Source organism: Myotis lucifugus, unplaced genomic scaffold (assembly GCF_000147115.1).
Source record: "Myotis lucifugus unplaced genomic scaffold, Myoluc2.0 scaffold_50, whole genome shotgun sequence".
NCBI classification, from domain to species: Eukaryota; Metazoa; Chordata; class Mammalia; order Chiroptera; family Vespertilionidae; genus Myotis; species Myotis lucifugus.
The window spans coordinates 5906870-5922397 of record NW_005871098.1 but is presented as its reverse complement, the minus strand read 5'-3'; the positions used below and the strand labels follow the sequence as shown (position 1 = coordinate 5922397).

The following is a 15528-nucleotide window of genomic DNA, read 5'->3' as shown; positions in this document are numbered from 1 at the left end:
CTTGAGGCTGTCTCTCCTCTCTGGTGGTGGTGGTACTGTGGTGTGTGTGTGTGTGTGTGTGTGTTTATGTGTGGTGGTGGTGGATGGGTGTGTGCATTCACATGCGTGCACACTGAGAACATACAAAAGCAAGCCACTAAGGCTCTCCAAGGCCAAAAGGACACTTGTCAGACATTCCAGAAGGCTGGGCAGCCTCTGCTGCATTGGCCTCCCTCGTTGTCTGCAGCTCCTGGCTTGGGGACACTGCCAAAGCACTTTAACTATGAGCTGTTGCGCTGTGTTCCCTGGTGCAGCAAAAGACAAAAGTTCAGGTGTGAAACCTGTACCTTTTCCATGTCTGCTTCTTAAATAGCAGATGATGTGCGGGCTTAGAATTGAGTCCAGGGACTTTCCTGACCTTCAGCCTACTCTTGGGGGTTCTAGATGAAATGACCGAGTGTGTTGTTAGAACAGGTCAGAGGGTACACAGTGCATCTTGTCCCAGGCAACATTAACCAGAGGGTCATGTCAACATGTCACCCCTCCTCTACACCCATTCCCATGCTGACTGCTAACTTCACCAAGGACATAGTCATTCAGTCAAAGGGGTGTTCCTGTCTCAGATGCTGTGAAGTTGCTGTTTCTTGGTGTTTCATTCTGTTGAGTAATAGCAGAGAAATATTTGATCATATATCTGCAGAGTATGGTTATTGAGTTCCAAGCACAGAACAGAAAGCCAAGTATTGAAGGAAAAAGGAAAGAAAACAGAAAAGAAGATGAAAACAATGAGAAAGAGAAATGTAGATTTAAATTTAAATTCTGACTTTTTGGAAGGGGCAAAAACGTTGTCTGCTTTAGATTTGGTTCATTCCTGCTTCAATGGAGAAATCTTGTTTGGGTTATTCTTTGTGTGAGGACTGGCAAAGTCTAGAACTGATGCGGTCTTTAGCCTTTTTGAGGCATTTAATGGCAGTCTGCCCTTAACTGGTTTGGCTTCAGACACTGTGTTTGGGATACTCTCCCCCCTCCCCCCCCCCCGCCCTTTTTTTTAAACTGAGCTATTTTCTTTCCCTAAAATGTTCTGGAATATTTTCCTAAGTTGTATTTTGTTCATCACAAATTTAGGTGTTTCACCTTCCCATGCCCCTTCGGGCCTCCTCTCTGTCTCTCTGTGTTGGCCTCCTCTACCGCACTGTCTCTGAGTGGCTAACAAAAGCAGCGGTTTTAAAGAACCTCAACTGCCACCCACAAGCTCCAGTCTCAGAGAAGGTTCAGTGACAGTTCAAAGTGGAACAGCTCCAGGGAACAGTGTGGCAGGTGGAATTGTGAACACCTAGATTGAGTTAGGACACCTGGTTTCTAGGTCCCCGACCCCTTTAAGATCTTGACTAACTCACCGGCCCTCTGAGTATTGGTTTCCTCATGTTCACAAGGAGGAGTCATATGGGGTGGGCACTCAGTTTTGATGACCTTGACTGTATTCTAAGCCTTATTTGTTATTTTTCAAATAATTTTGAGGCTGCCACCTATCACTCCACCAGGAAAATATTGAGTTTGATCTATACATGACCATGTTTTGTTTTATGTTTTTTTAACTTTCATATTTTGTTTAAGTTTTGCATAAATAATAAATGCACATAGGAAAACTTCAAACAGTACAGAAGAAGAAAAGGAAGATCTCCTCCCACCCCCAACGCCCAGCTTCCTCTCTAGAGTCACCACTGTTGCTAGTTTCTCGTGTGTCCTTCTAGAAATTTGCTGTATGCGTACACAGACCTCCCTTTTTAACTACAGATAGGATGAGCTCATACAAATAGTTCTGCCCCTTGGATTTTCCCCCTCCAAACAATGTTTCTTAGAGATTGTTCCATGAAAGTGCCTGCAGAGCTCCCTCATTCTCTGCAGTAGTGCACACACAACTCCTCTCACCGAGGGCTCGCAGTCTCCCATTGGTGGACAAGTGTTAGCCTTTTGCTGTTATAGACTGCACTGCAGTGAATATTCTCATACAGGCTTGCTGGGTTTTGTATGTGCTTTACTTTGAAAACAAAGTCATTGTCTAAGTTGCGCTCTTTTTCAGTCTCTACAGTTAATAACTGAAGATGTCTAGTCTGAACGGTCAAATCTGAATTAAGTGGAAGAAAGCAGCATGCCCACCTTTCCTCTCTTGGACGGCTCTGTGTGGCTGGTGCTTTGGAACCAGCAAGGGTGTGGCTTTGGAAGAGCTCGTCTCCAAGTCTTAAACCCCCCAGATAAGGACGCAGACATCGATGAAGTGTGCCGAGCAGTGTCTGCGTGCTGTGTGGAGATGAGTGAGAGTCCACTGAGTAGCTGGGGCAGGATTTTCTACACTGGCAGGAGTCTTCTCAGGCCACTGAAGACAGTTCTGCTCCCATTTATTTGTCATATCAATAACTTACCAGACCTGAGTCATTTAAAAAAAAATGTTCAAAGTATCTGAGTTATAAAAATTAACAGTTAACCTCTGAACTACCAACAAAAACTTTTACAAGTCTCTTTTTCCTAACCTGAGGGTTTCTGATAATAGAAATATTCTATGTACACATTTCTCTTATAGACACAATTGGGCATTTGTTTTGTTAGTTATCTCAGAAAAATAGGAGCATCTTTTTTGAGGAGGTTCAGAAACGACTATACCTGGAAATGATCACTATCCCTTGCCTTGAAAGAGGTCTAATGAACTGAATTCTTCCCGGTAGCTGGACTTTGTCTTACTTGAAAAAGTATTGAAGAACATTTTTTTCCCTTGTGCACAGTCCCTGGCCTCCTCCTCAGTCCTTCAAATGGAGACCATGATTATGCTCTAGCAAGCTATGCAAATGAAACACTCAGTTATTTTGCCACCAGTCACGACTTTTTTTTCTGTTCTCAAGCTAAGAACATAAGAAATGCCCAGGTGCTTTCACTCACTTATCACTTATGAAATTAGTTGTTCCCGAGCCTCCTGTGTGCCGGGATGGTGCCGGGGGGTGAGAGTTTTTTGTGGTGGGCTTAATTCTGGGAGAGAAAGGTGAACTCTGGACAGACTATTCCTGTCCCTGCAGTAGCTCGTTACTGAGCAGAGAGCTATCAATCTAGCCAAACCCTCCTCGAAACCTTCCTGTTTGTGACCTGGGCAACTTTTGATGACTTGCTGTCTCAGTGGTACTTCCTTGCTGTCAAAGGCAACCTATATTTAGAGGGTTGCTCTCAGTTTGAGCATTTGTTCCTGTTCTTCAGTCTAAGGTGAGGCAGAGGGCAGCCAAGGACAGTTGAAAGAACAGGTGGACCGGGTCTCAGGAGGCAACTTTGAAAATAGTTCTTTTGCTAACCAGAGTATATCCCTTCACCTCTCTGGGTTTCCTCTTCTCTGCCATAAAAAGAAGGGGATGGGTTAAATGATCTCCAAGGTTCCTTACAAAGCCTATCATTCTAGTGTTCCACAGCCACACATAAAAACCCACCTTATTTCTTCCCACATTTTTTCCAACAGCCTATTAGTTCTTGTGAGGGCAGGAGCTATCTGTTCCAACTACAAGCCCACTGTCTGATACACGGGGGGGTGGGGGGGGTGCAATAAAGATTTAAGTGAGTGTATCAATACATTTTTTTTAAAAGAATGGTTTAACACCCTCTCCCCCTAGCTGGAGGAAGTTCCTGCTATGAAATTAATTGTTCCTTAAGGAAACCAATTCTCTCTGTGTGTGAAGTTGTTGTCTTTAGCCCTGACCTAGGGACAAATAGACTGAAAAGCATGGTTTTCATTATTATAGCATATCGCCCAGGCAGAAGTTAAGTAAATTTGACTGGTAAGCTGTTTTGAGAAAAACTAGAACCTTTTAAAAAGCATTTTTTTTGTGAGAATGCTAATGATAGAATTTATTAGAGAATTTTTCAATTGTCTTCTGAAGTGAAGTATGACATGCTAAAATTAAAAATGTTAGTAAATGCAGATAAACAGAAAAACTTAAAACACTTGAAAAACTTAAAACATTTCTAATGACTTTATCCAATCACAATTAACATTTTAATGTAATTTTTTATCACTAATTTTTCTCTTTGCAAAAACTGAAATGCTTTTCCTCAATCATTTACTTGTTCCTGAGCTTAGCTCACACTTCTTTGGGGCACCCTTTTTAGACAAAGCACTAATGGGGTCCTGCCTGCATACAGGTCTCTGGCCCAGGCACTGTTTTTACATGTGAGATGGATTCTCCTTCACCCTAGGTATTGCTGCATACCCAGCAAGCACTGAGGCTCACAGCTTCCGCAGCTCTACCATTCACATGCAGGTGGTCTGAGGAAGTGCACCACACCCAGGTGTCCTGGTGAAATGATGCCATATGTAGTGCTAACTAACCTTTGTAGAATTTACTTGTGACCACTATGTTCTGTGAAAGGCTTAAAATGTATTATAGACAAAGGGAAGGTGTGAAATAAGATTTTTAACAGGGCACAAGACCTGAGACTAATGAGTCAGGAGTGGGGCCAGTATCTGAGGCTCCATGAATTGAGTTAAGGTGATAATTACTTAAACAGTATCGACTGACAGGGAAGTACTTTGGAAGGGACCCCAGAAATCTATACTCCAAAGCACAAACATTGTGATGGTTTCCTTTTGATAAGATGTTGTGGGCCCTTGTCATTGATCTCCTATGTTCCTCCCTCCCACAGTGATGAGTCACCAGCACCAGCAGCAAATGGCACCCAGTACCCTGAGCCAGCAGAACCACCCTACTCAGAACCCAGCAGCTGGGCTCCTGAGTATGCCCAACGCGCTGACCACTCAGCAGCAGCAGCAGCAGAAACTCCGGCTTCAAAGGATCCAGATGGAGAGAGAGAGGATTCGAATGCGTCAAGAGGAGCTCATGAGGCAGGTATGGTCTTCCAAGGTGCTTGGTGGCGCTTTGTGGCCTTTGTTGCCAAAGCTGTTGGCTAGGTAGCTGCTAGCCATTAGGGTAAATCTTCCTCTAGAAGCATTAGAGGCCCAACACCCTGCTCCAGACCTCTCAAGTAGAATGAGTTTCTTGTCCCAGCCTCTGCCTGCACTATCTGCAGAGCCACCTGAGAACAGGACTAGCTACACTAGCATGGCTGCCTTTGGCTTTTGCTAGCTTTAGAAGGAGAGAAGGAATATATTCCAATTATCTATTGCTTTGTAACACGTTATCCCAAATTTAATGACTTCAAACAGTAGCCATTTTATGATATTACACACATCTTGGGTCTGGAATTTAGGCAGGGCTCAGCTGGACTGCACTTTTGCTCTATGTGGTGTTGACTGAGGTCACTGAGTGGTGTTCAGCTGGTGGGCAGGCTAGTCCGGAGGGTCCCAGATGGCATCGCTCAAGCGTGTGGCACCACAGTCAGGATTGCTGGAAGTGTGCTTAGCTGGGACTAAAGCCTGGAGCGTCTACCTATAGTATCTCTAGTATGGCTATCTCAGAGTAATGGCACATATTACATAGCAGCTTGGGTCTCCCCAAGAGAATGTTCCAAAAGACAGAAAATGGAACTGGCCAGTGTCCTTAAGAGCCTGGCTCTGGAACTCAGAGTCACGTCTGCCATATTCTCTTGGTCAAAGCAGTCACAGATTAGAGCAGGTAGCAGAGGATGCTCTGTGGAAAATGACAAAGAATCTGCAACCATATTTGATCTGCTGTGGAGCATGACAAAGAGGGGAGGTTGAGGGAGAATGAGCAAGGAAAATGGTATGCATGTGGACTCTGGTAGAGTGGTCTACAAAGCTGTCTGGGCATTGATCATTCATTTATTCATTCGATCAGTCAATAGACTGCTGCTGTGTGTTCTCTCTAGGTCAGGCTCAGGGCTGTACCTCAAAAACCGAATAAGGAGAATCCCTGAAGGAACCCATGTTTCCCCTGCTTCTGTGGCTTGGCCTATCCAAGACAAAACATGAGCTGCTAAACTAATGCAGCACATGTTTTCTGGTCTCATAAATTTTGCTGGCTACATTTTGGGGAGGAAAGCTTCATTTATTGTTCTAATTCTTCAAACTTTGCTTTATGACTCCCATGAAGCCAGATACACGAGTAGCTTCCTTTCACTGGCTTTTAAGGAAGTAAGAAGTTATAATTGGTTTAGAGAGCTTTCTTGCAGGGAACTGGGGGCATTAGGGTAAACACTATTTTCTCTTTTAATTACAGCTGATACTTTAAAAAATATATGTAATCTATTTCTCATCAAATAAATTAAAAGATATAAAGTATCCAAGCTGCATGAGGTTTTAAAAACATGGTAAATTAAAATAATTCCTTAGAGCCTTTGAAAATGAGGGAAATGAACACAAATTGTGCTTTTTGTTCATTTGAACTGTTCCACTGAACTCTGTAACTACAGTTGTGCCTTTACTCTGAGGATTTGTGTCTGAACTCATAGTTATTTCAGGTAACAGTTATTTATGTTGTTTTGAGATAAACAGTATCATGTTTCTCAGAAGGGAAATAATTACATTATTGTTTTCTGTCTTTGGATAAGAATTCCATTTGGAATAATTTTTCTATTTAATAATGTAGAATAAATTAAACAGTATTATTTTAGGAACATTTGTAAGTTTCCTGTTAGTTTTATATTTAAATGAGCTTTACTGAGTTTTTTCCCTTAGGCAAAGCCATACCAAATGCTTGTTTCTCAGTTTCTGCCTCTTTCTTTGCTTCTCTTTCTTTGCCCCAACTCCTTCTTTCCCACAGAAAGTATTTCTGAAAAGGGGTGGGGAAAAGTGCCCTAAATTGTTTCCTCTATTCTAGCCCTAAGTGCCTTTGAACCAGAATGTATTATTGATGGTTCCTATTACAGAAATGCCAACCAAGTTCCTTAATGCTGATCCCCAGAGGCTGTGGCATTTGGTGCATTTTGCTGCCTCATAGCGTGCATTCCATTGTGTAGGACAGGGAAGGAGAGCTGTCTGGATTTGCACAGAGGCTCACATAGTTCAGCTTTGACCGTGTGTGTGTGTGTGTGTGTGTGTGTGTGTGTGTGTGTGTGTGTGGTTAGAAGGAAGAGATGAAATGGATAGTTGATGTCTCATTACTTTTATTATGGAATATAGGAAAAATGGTCTGACAAGACTACTTAAAGCCATATAGTAGTTGGAGTGGTCTATAATAGTTTTCTGGGGCATTTGTCAAGATGCCTGATGGTTCAGGTGTGGATTATGTCTATCATCTTGGTGGTTTTTCTGCTTGTTGTTTTTTTGTTTGTTTGTTTTTTGGTGTGTTTTTTTTCTACTTCACTATTTGCACTTAAGCCAGGGCAGAGGCAGGGATGGATTGGCAGTAAAAGTGATATTTGGCTCAGCTGTTAGCTACCTTCCAGCATCTGGTAGAAATATGAACTTTCCTCTCTTCATTGTGCCCCACTCTCATGTCCTCGGCATCAACAACTGCCTGCACATCCTTGGCTCACCAGGCAGTTAGTAACTCCTGCTCTCCCCATGCTTGCAGGATGACCCTGGTTATGCAGCCCATCTTCACTAGGTCCTTGTCCTGTAGGCATGCAGTTCTCTCAAGGGAGGCTTTCCTATGCTCTATCTCTGTATTAGGAAGGAAGCTTGGCAAATTTAATAAGTAGATGAATTTATTCCCCAATTTCTGGGAAATCATCACACTCCTGTATATTTTTATTATTCTTAGATATATGATAGATGTGAAAGCTCTTTATAAATTATGTGCTATATAAATATTCTGTTTCTTCTGTTCTTCCTTCTTCTTCCTCTTCTTGCTTCTTCCTTCCATGCCATTCATCTCTAGGCATAGAGTCTGATGATATTGTGCCATGGAGAAAACCACTTCTCGGTCCTCATTGCACAATCTAATGTACACCTCCCAATCCCAAGGGCTCAAATGTTAACTCATTGTCACTGAAATCATGTCAGGATATTAACAAAGTGGATTTGAGGAAAGTTTGACTCCAGTTCTAAAGTGAACCTCCATTATTACATAATGGAAAAATATTTTTCCTTTCTTCCTTTATCTCCTCAATCCTTCATTCAACCAACATTTATATAGTGGAAAATAATAAATGGGACATGGATACCCTCAGGTAAGTTATATTTTAGCAGAGGGGACATGATGATTAAATCTAATCATTGTCCAGAGGGTGGATTCAAACACTTCCCTACTTTATGGAATCCAGGTGGCTCCCATCTTTGACTCTTATTACTGGAGCAGAGACCAGACACTGGCAAGCACAGAGGCTTATGAATGTGAGCGCAGGATGCTTCTTTATTTTCTTCAGTGGCCCATCAGGCCAAGTTATTGAACAGCTACAGAATTAGGATCAAAGAGTCAATGAGGATTGCTATCTCCCCCAGGTAGGAACCTTCTGAAGTGAGGCAGTTTCATTAAAAATGGCTTGCTTCTACAATTAAACATTGGCTGCTGTAGCAACAGAGTTGAACTACTTGTATCTGATAATTGGTGAATTATCTCAGAATGTGTTAGGTGCTCTGAGTAGAGGGGTGCCACCAGCACCGGGGTGGGGATCCCAGGGCACTACCTTTTTAAGAAAGTAGATCTTCCACTGCTTTCAACAGGCATCTATCACAGGCATTGTGCAGAGTGAACTTTCGTGAAAGACCTTCTCCACTGGTCCTGATAATGAGAGTTTGATTTTTGCTAAATTTCCCAAAAGGCTATGAAGCAGTTCAGAGCAACAGCAACCCTAGAAAGAGCAATTTCAGTTAAAATTCTACTTCTTGGTATCTTCATATTTTTAGAAAAGGAATTAGAATTCAGTTTGTGGATATTTTTCTTTTTTTTATTAAGTAGAAAACTAAAGTTTTAACTTTTAAAAATATAATTGAGTGCTTTGTTTTTTCCTAATTGAGACAAAATAAATCATTTTGCTAAGTGAAAGAAGTCAGACCCCAAAAAGCTACATACTATATAATTCCATTTATATGACATTCTGGAAAAGGCAAACAATAGGGACAGAGGACAGATGAGTGGTTGCCAGGGTTAGGGGTGAGGGAGGAGGGCCTGACTACAAAGGGACAGCACTAGGGAATTTGGAGAGGGGTGGGTGATGGCACAGTTCTACATCTTAGTTTTAGTGGCTGTTTCACAACGGTATGTATTTGTCAAAACTCAGAACTGTATGTAAATAAAATCATAGCAAGCATAAAACACATTCATTATAAAAATATTTAACATACTCAAAAACAAGGAAGAACATCATCACTCATGCTCTTACCTAGGTAGAGTAACTATGAAGATGTGATTTCTTTCTAGTCTTTGTATGGATTTGTGTGTGTACTTTGTTATTTAAAACACAGTTACTGGCATATCACATTACTGTTTTGTCATCTCCTAATGTATTGGGCAGTCACTTCATATTCTGTATCATGGAAATTGTGCTGTGACTTTGGTTGTGTCTATTCTAAGCTGCCTGGAATCTTTTCTACAGCAGGGCTAAACGTATATTTTAAGATAACATGAGCCACACCTGCCTACAATGACTATAGAATATTCTGTTGTTACAGCCTAAAATTCAACACAGTATTTACTCAGTATTATAAAGGACATGTTTGCAACTTTGCCTAATGAAGTGGAAAATTTTAGTAACTGGTAAGAAATTGAGAAACAGGCTTCTCAGTCCCTATTTGCCCGTCTGAGAGAACAATTCCTTTACATGGAAACAGACTCAGGCCTTTATCTGAGGAGAGTGTTTCTTTTCATGTGTATTATTCATTTAAATATGAAGCCGGGGGTATGAGTGGGGGCTTCTGTCTCCAGTATTTTAATCTTCCTGTCAGTCCCCAGGGCCCCTTCTCGGGGTCTGCGTTGTTGAGAAACCGGTATTGTTCTCAAGCAAGCTCAGGACTGAGTTTACCTCCATCCTTTCCTTGATTAGGGCTCAGTGGACTGAAGAATGCAGCTCAGTCAAACAAAAATGCTGACTAAGGCTGGCCTCTGGTTGCCAGGGCAACAAGGAGGAGGACAGAGGGTTTGGGCGGGAGGCTGTGGAATTTTTTTGGCTGGTCTCAGAGATTTCTCTTGGGCTTGAACACCACTACCGGGTCCTGCTGGCCAGCTGGCGGGCTTCTCACAGCCATTCCTGATCAAGGGTGCTGGGAGGGACACGCCCGGCTGTGAGCAGCACTGGTCTGGGGTGAAGGTTCTGAAGTCTGTGTTTTGTCATGTGAAGAATAGCTATTTAGAGAGGTTAAAAAGTGTCATATCATAGCAGGTCATGAAGCATACGTGGTGGCTATTTTATAAAGTCTTTCCTTTAGAAAAGGAGCTAAAATTTAACTTTTTAAAAAACATTTTATAGAATTACATTTCAGGGTTGACTGTGATTCCACCAACCTTTAAATCCCTCTAGAACAGCTGGCTCTCTAAATTCATTCATTCATTGTTCAACATGCTCAGGACACTGAATGCAGAGCGGTGAGCAGATAGACTTGGATCCTTTCCTCACAGAGCTCTTCCAGCTTCCATCAAGTGTTTGGTTTGCCCACAAGTCCCAGAAATAATCCATTTTCTAAAATCTTCTCATTTTTTTTAAAAAAAAATAATATCAATTCAAGTCTTTTTAAAAGGACCCTTTAGAAAATGTTATAAATTGAACACATTTTTAAACGGAGGTTCACCAAGTTTGCACAAAGGGAAAAGCAGCTGCTGATTTCTGGTCTTAATGAGATCACCAAAGTATGAAGAACTATTCCATTTCAAGGTCCATTCAGCTATTTTTTTAAACAAAGAGAGTGTCATGGAAGTTATGCTGTGATTATAATATCAAAATTATAATGTGTTCCTTAATGTGATTCTCAGAAACAACAGAGATTATATAATAACACAATATTATTATATACATCCTGAATTAAAAGAGCAACAAACAGGCCGTGTATAATAGTGCGGACTCTAATTGTCTTCCTGAAAATGCTAGAGTTCCCGTTGTTCTTTCATAGCGGCAGTTCTGGCAGCTGAGCGTGTGATGAAGTGTTTCAAGAAGGGAGGCTCCCGAAAATATGACAGTGGGTTTCTAGAACCCTTTGGCACAGGCATTTTTCTATGAAGAAGGTGAATAATTCAGCGTTCTGCCTCTAAAGCCTCAGCCTTTGGGCAGAGAGAGGCGCTGCTCTGCATGGGAATAACTGTTTTAATGTTAGGATTTCAAAAGGTCTTTATTTTTTCATTAGTTTCTAGTCACCCCACCCTTTATAATTAAAACAATCCAATATTCCATTTTTCTGGAATCCCTGGAAAGCACACTTATATCAAGCAGGACACCCTTGGAAAAGGTTATTGTCATTCGTTTCTCTTTGAAGTATATTCCAGGGAGGCAGGAGCCATGGCAGAGGCCGTCCTCAGCCCCGGACTGGCCGCAGAGGCCCTCACCTGTTGTGGAGTTGCTCACTCTGCTTTTGATTTATTCCGAGGGTGAGCTGCAGGCCCTGGGGAGCTGGAGGGGAGGAGATCTGGAGTTTGCTTCCTCCTACTGACAAATCAGTGTTTTCACACCTTCACCCTCCAGCTCTTTAATCACCACCCTCTCACCCAGCTGTTAGGAGAGGGTGTTGTTGTTTTTTTAAATATATTTTTATTGATTTCAGAGAGGAAGGGAGAGGGAGAGAGAGATAGAAACATCAATGATGAGAGAGAATCACCAATCAGACACCTCCTGCACGCCCCCACTGAGGACCGAGCCCGCCACCCGGGCATGTGCCCTTGACCGGAATCGAACCCGGGACCTTTCAGTCTGAAGGTTGAGCCAAACAGGCCAGGGCTAGGAGAGGGTTTTTTTAAACCTACATATAATTATTCGTTTCAGGGAGCTAGATGGATGACCACAACCTCAACCAAAAACTCCGAGAGAGAGAGTCTCAAAGCCTTCACTTTGCAGCAGTCTTTCCACTCCAGCCTGGGTCTAGAGACAAAGTAAAGTTGTGGTGGAGGAAGGAAGGAGTGGATTACCAGGAGCAGCTTTCCAACATCTTTCTGAAACGGCCTTTAAGATCTAAAAGTATAACTTTGCTTGATGTGTTGTGTTTTCCTAGGACACTAGCTCCACCCATATATACATTGAAAAGGAACGTAGAACCATGCAGTTCAATCGCTTTCCCAATTCAGGACAGTTAACTGTGTTCAAGAGTTAAATGGGCTGTTTCATTAAATCCTCCTCTAAACTGTCTGAGGGATGGGGTTCGGTATTTCCATGTTAGAGCTGGGAAAACGGGCCCAGAGCAATGAAATACCCTGTTCCAGTCTCACAGCCAGTAGGTGAAAGGCCAAAAATTTGAGGTCTGCCAACCTCAGCCCTCGGCTTTCCTCTGTCTGCCACACTGTTGGCGTGGTGGCCATGAGAATAGACTCTGGAGCCAGATCGTGGGAAAGTTGCTTAACTTCTCAGTGCCTCAGCTTCCTCATCTGCCATATGGAGACAGTTGGATAGTCCTGAGGATGAAATGAAATAGTTTGTTAAAGTGCTCAGAACAGTGCTTCACACATTGGGAGCCATTTGCAGGTATTAGCTAATATTCCTGCCTCTAAAAACATTTACTACTATGGGTTATTCATTCTGTTGGCTGCCCTACAGTACTAAGTTCTTTATAAACATGCTTTTAAATTTTTATAACATCCCAGAAAAATGAGTCAGATGAATAAACTATCAAGAAAGGTTAAGAATTTAGTCCCAGACATTATAGCTGGGGAGTAGCTGAGCTGGGACTTGAACTCCAATTTTTTTTATGCGAAGTACACTTTTTCCCTGTGCCAAGCTCAGGACATGTCTAATAGCACTGAGCCTTTCACAACTGCTTGAGAATTGCAGTGTCCAGTACCCCAGAGAATGCAGAACAGCTAGTTCCACCCCAGAATGGACTGATAATTAGAAAGTCCTTCATCATATTGGCCTCAAGTTTGGGTAGAAGGGATCTTCCTGCTCCCATGTAATGTTTCCTTGATAGTTTGAGAGCCAAAGTGTGCCCCTCAAATCTTTCCTCTGGTTAAATAGTCTCCTACTTCTTCATAGGACATTTCATCCAGACCCCTCCCATCTTAATTTTCTTTTCTGGTCAGTCTTTGTAAAGACCTCAGCAAAGTGTAGAACAGAGACCTGGATACAGCCTTGACAAGGTGGGCAGGTCGGTTGAAATGCCCAAGAGAACAGTGCTGACCTGCTACTTGAGATGGAAGCGGGGTTTGGACCAAGGAGCTATCAGGGACATGGACTCCACCAGGCTTGTCTCTTGTCCATCATTATTTGTATAGCCTGTTTCGCCCTCTGGAATGCTCCATGAGGTAGGGCACTGTCTGTATTTGCTGCTGTGCCTCTGCTTCTGAGAACAGTATCTGGCACCTGCTAGTCTCCATAGTATTTAAATAAATGAATGAATGAATGAATAAAGGAATACAGGAATGAAGGAATTGTTGTGGGGATTGAGAGAGTCAGCTGACTTGGACTTTGAGCTGGGCTAAGTGGTGAGGGCCTTCAGAGAAAACTTGAAGTTAGTAGGAAGAGCTGCTTTGGGGCCTGATGAGGAGTGTTTTGGGAGACATGAGGTTTCAGACCCCTGCTGGATGTGTTTGTTTAGGAGTTCAGGGCTGGGAGAAAGGGAAGGTAGCTTGCTGTGGTTATGGTAGTCAGGGAAGGCATCCTGGAAAAGGTGGTGTAATGGAACCTCTAAGGCAGCAGTCGCCAACCGGTGCTCCATGGACCACTGGTGGTCCGTGAGGTCCGAAAGGTTGGTGACCGCTGCTCTAAGGGTGGGTGAGATCTGGCTAAATGAAGGGAAACCCAAAGTACTGAGGAGTCTAGGAAACTGAAGACTTGTTTGGGAGAACAGGGTGGGTGGGGGTGGAGTGGATACTGGGAAGGGGTCTGTGAATAGACCTGTTGAACTGGAGTGGAAGTGGGAGATGAGAGACAGACCAGGGGGCTTGGGTGTGCTCCGGCTTAGAATTTCTTCTGCCTCAACTAGAGGAAGCTGAGGACGGAGTACAGGGTTGGTTATGGTAGCTGCACCATCAATTCTCTGAGTTGGAGTCCTGAGTCATGTCCTAGACCAGCTTTGATCAACTGTCCCCCTGTTTTCACATCAGTTTACATAGTCCAGTGTCCCCATCTTCTATCTTTGCTTCAGCTGTTTCAGTTCCAACAGTCTTGACTGTCTGCTGCTTCTTGGTTAGTGTTTGCCTCTTGGTTCTGCCTAGACAGGGCCGTGGGTGTCAAGGCAGCTAGAAGCATATTGAATCTGGGGTTGAATTTTATACCTAAACTTAGTTGTTTTTTAAATCCTCCCTTGTTTGGATGGAGATGTGTTCGTGAGGTTCGCCCTTTTATTTAAAAAACTAGGATTTCATGCTGCTTTTTTCTCGTTCCATTCATGAGCAGAAGTAGAAAAATACTGTCATTCAAAAAAAAGGTGATACTTTTAGAAATTCTAAATATAGAACTATCCTATATAATAAAAGGGTAATATGCAAATTGACACTAACAGCAGAACCACTGGGAATGACTGGTCACATATGACACACACTGACCACCAGGGGGCAGATGCTCAATGCAGGAGCTGCCCCCTGGTGGTCAGTGCGCTCCCACAGGGGAGGCTCGGCTCAGCCACAAGCCAGGCTGACGGCTGCCAGCACAGCGATGGTGGCGGGAGCCTCTCCCGCCTCCTCAGCAGTGCTAAGGATATCCGCCTGCAGCTTAGGCCTGCTCCTCACTGGCAAGTGGACATTCCCTGAGGGCTCCCGGGCTGCCAGAGGGATGTCTGATTGCCAGCTTAGGCCCGATTCCCTAGGGAACGGGCCTAAGCCAATAGGTGGACATCCCCTGAGGGGTCCCAGCCTGCAAGCGGGCATAGGCCGGGCTGAAGGACCCCCCCCCCCCCCAGGTGCACAAAATTTTGTGGTTGAAGGTGAGAATTGAATGTTCTTAGTTTATTTTTTATTACTAACTAGAGGCCCGGTGCACAAAAATTTGTGCACTCGGGAGGGGAAGGGGGTCCCCCAGCCCGGCCTGTGCCCTCTCGCAGTCTGGGACCCCTCGGGAGATAACGACCTGCTGGCTTAGGCCTGCTCCCGGGTGGCAGAGGGCACGTCCAATCCCTAGGTGCAGCCCCTGGTCAGGCTCAGAGCAGGGCCGATTGGGGAGTTGGGGCGCCGCCCCGTCATGGACAGAGCAGGGTGGATTGGGAGGTTGCGATGCCACCCTCAGTCATGCTCAGGGTAGGGCCGATTGGGGGGTGGGGCACCACCCCCTGTCACACTCAAGGCAGGGTCAATGGGGAGGTTGCGGCGCCAGCCCCTGTCACGCACAGAGCAGGGCCGATCAGGGGGTTGGGGCACTGCCCCCTGTCACTCACAGAGCAGGGCCAATAAGGGGGTTGGGGCGCTGCCCCCTGTCACTCACAGAGCAGGCCCATCAGGGTTTGGACTCCATACCCTGTCACTCACAGAGCAGGGCCCATCAGGGGGTTTGGGGCTCCGTACCCTGTCACACAGAGCAGGGTCGATCAGAGGGTTGAGGAGCTCCCCCCTGTCACGCACAGAGCAGGGCCATCAGGGGGTTGAGGAGCTTCCC

General features: G+C 44.0%; 1 protein-coding gene across 1 annotated transcript in view; it reads left to right on the top strand.

Annotated features, from left to right (window-relative positions):
* Positions 1-15528, top strand: part of WWTR1 (WW domain containing transcription regulator 1) — a 168237-nt gene that overhangs the window by 132029 nt on the left and 20680 nt on the right. Inside the window, exon 4 of the mRNA XM_023753771.1 lies at positions 4654-4856. Within this exon, the coding sequence (XP_023609539.1) occupies positions 4654-4856 (203 nt within the window). The remainder of the gene's footprint in view (positions 1-4653; positions 4857-15528) is intronic.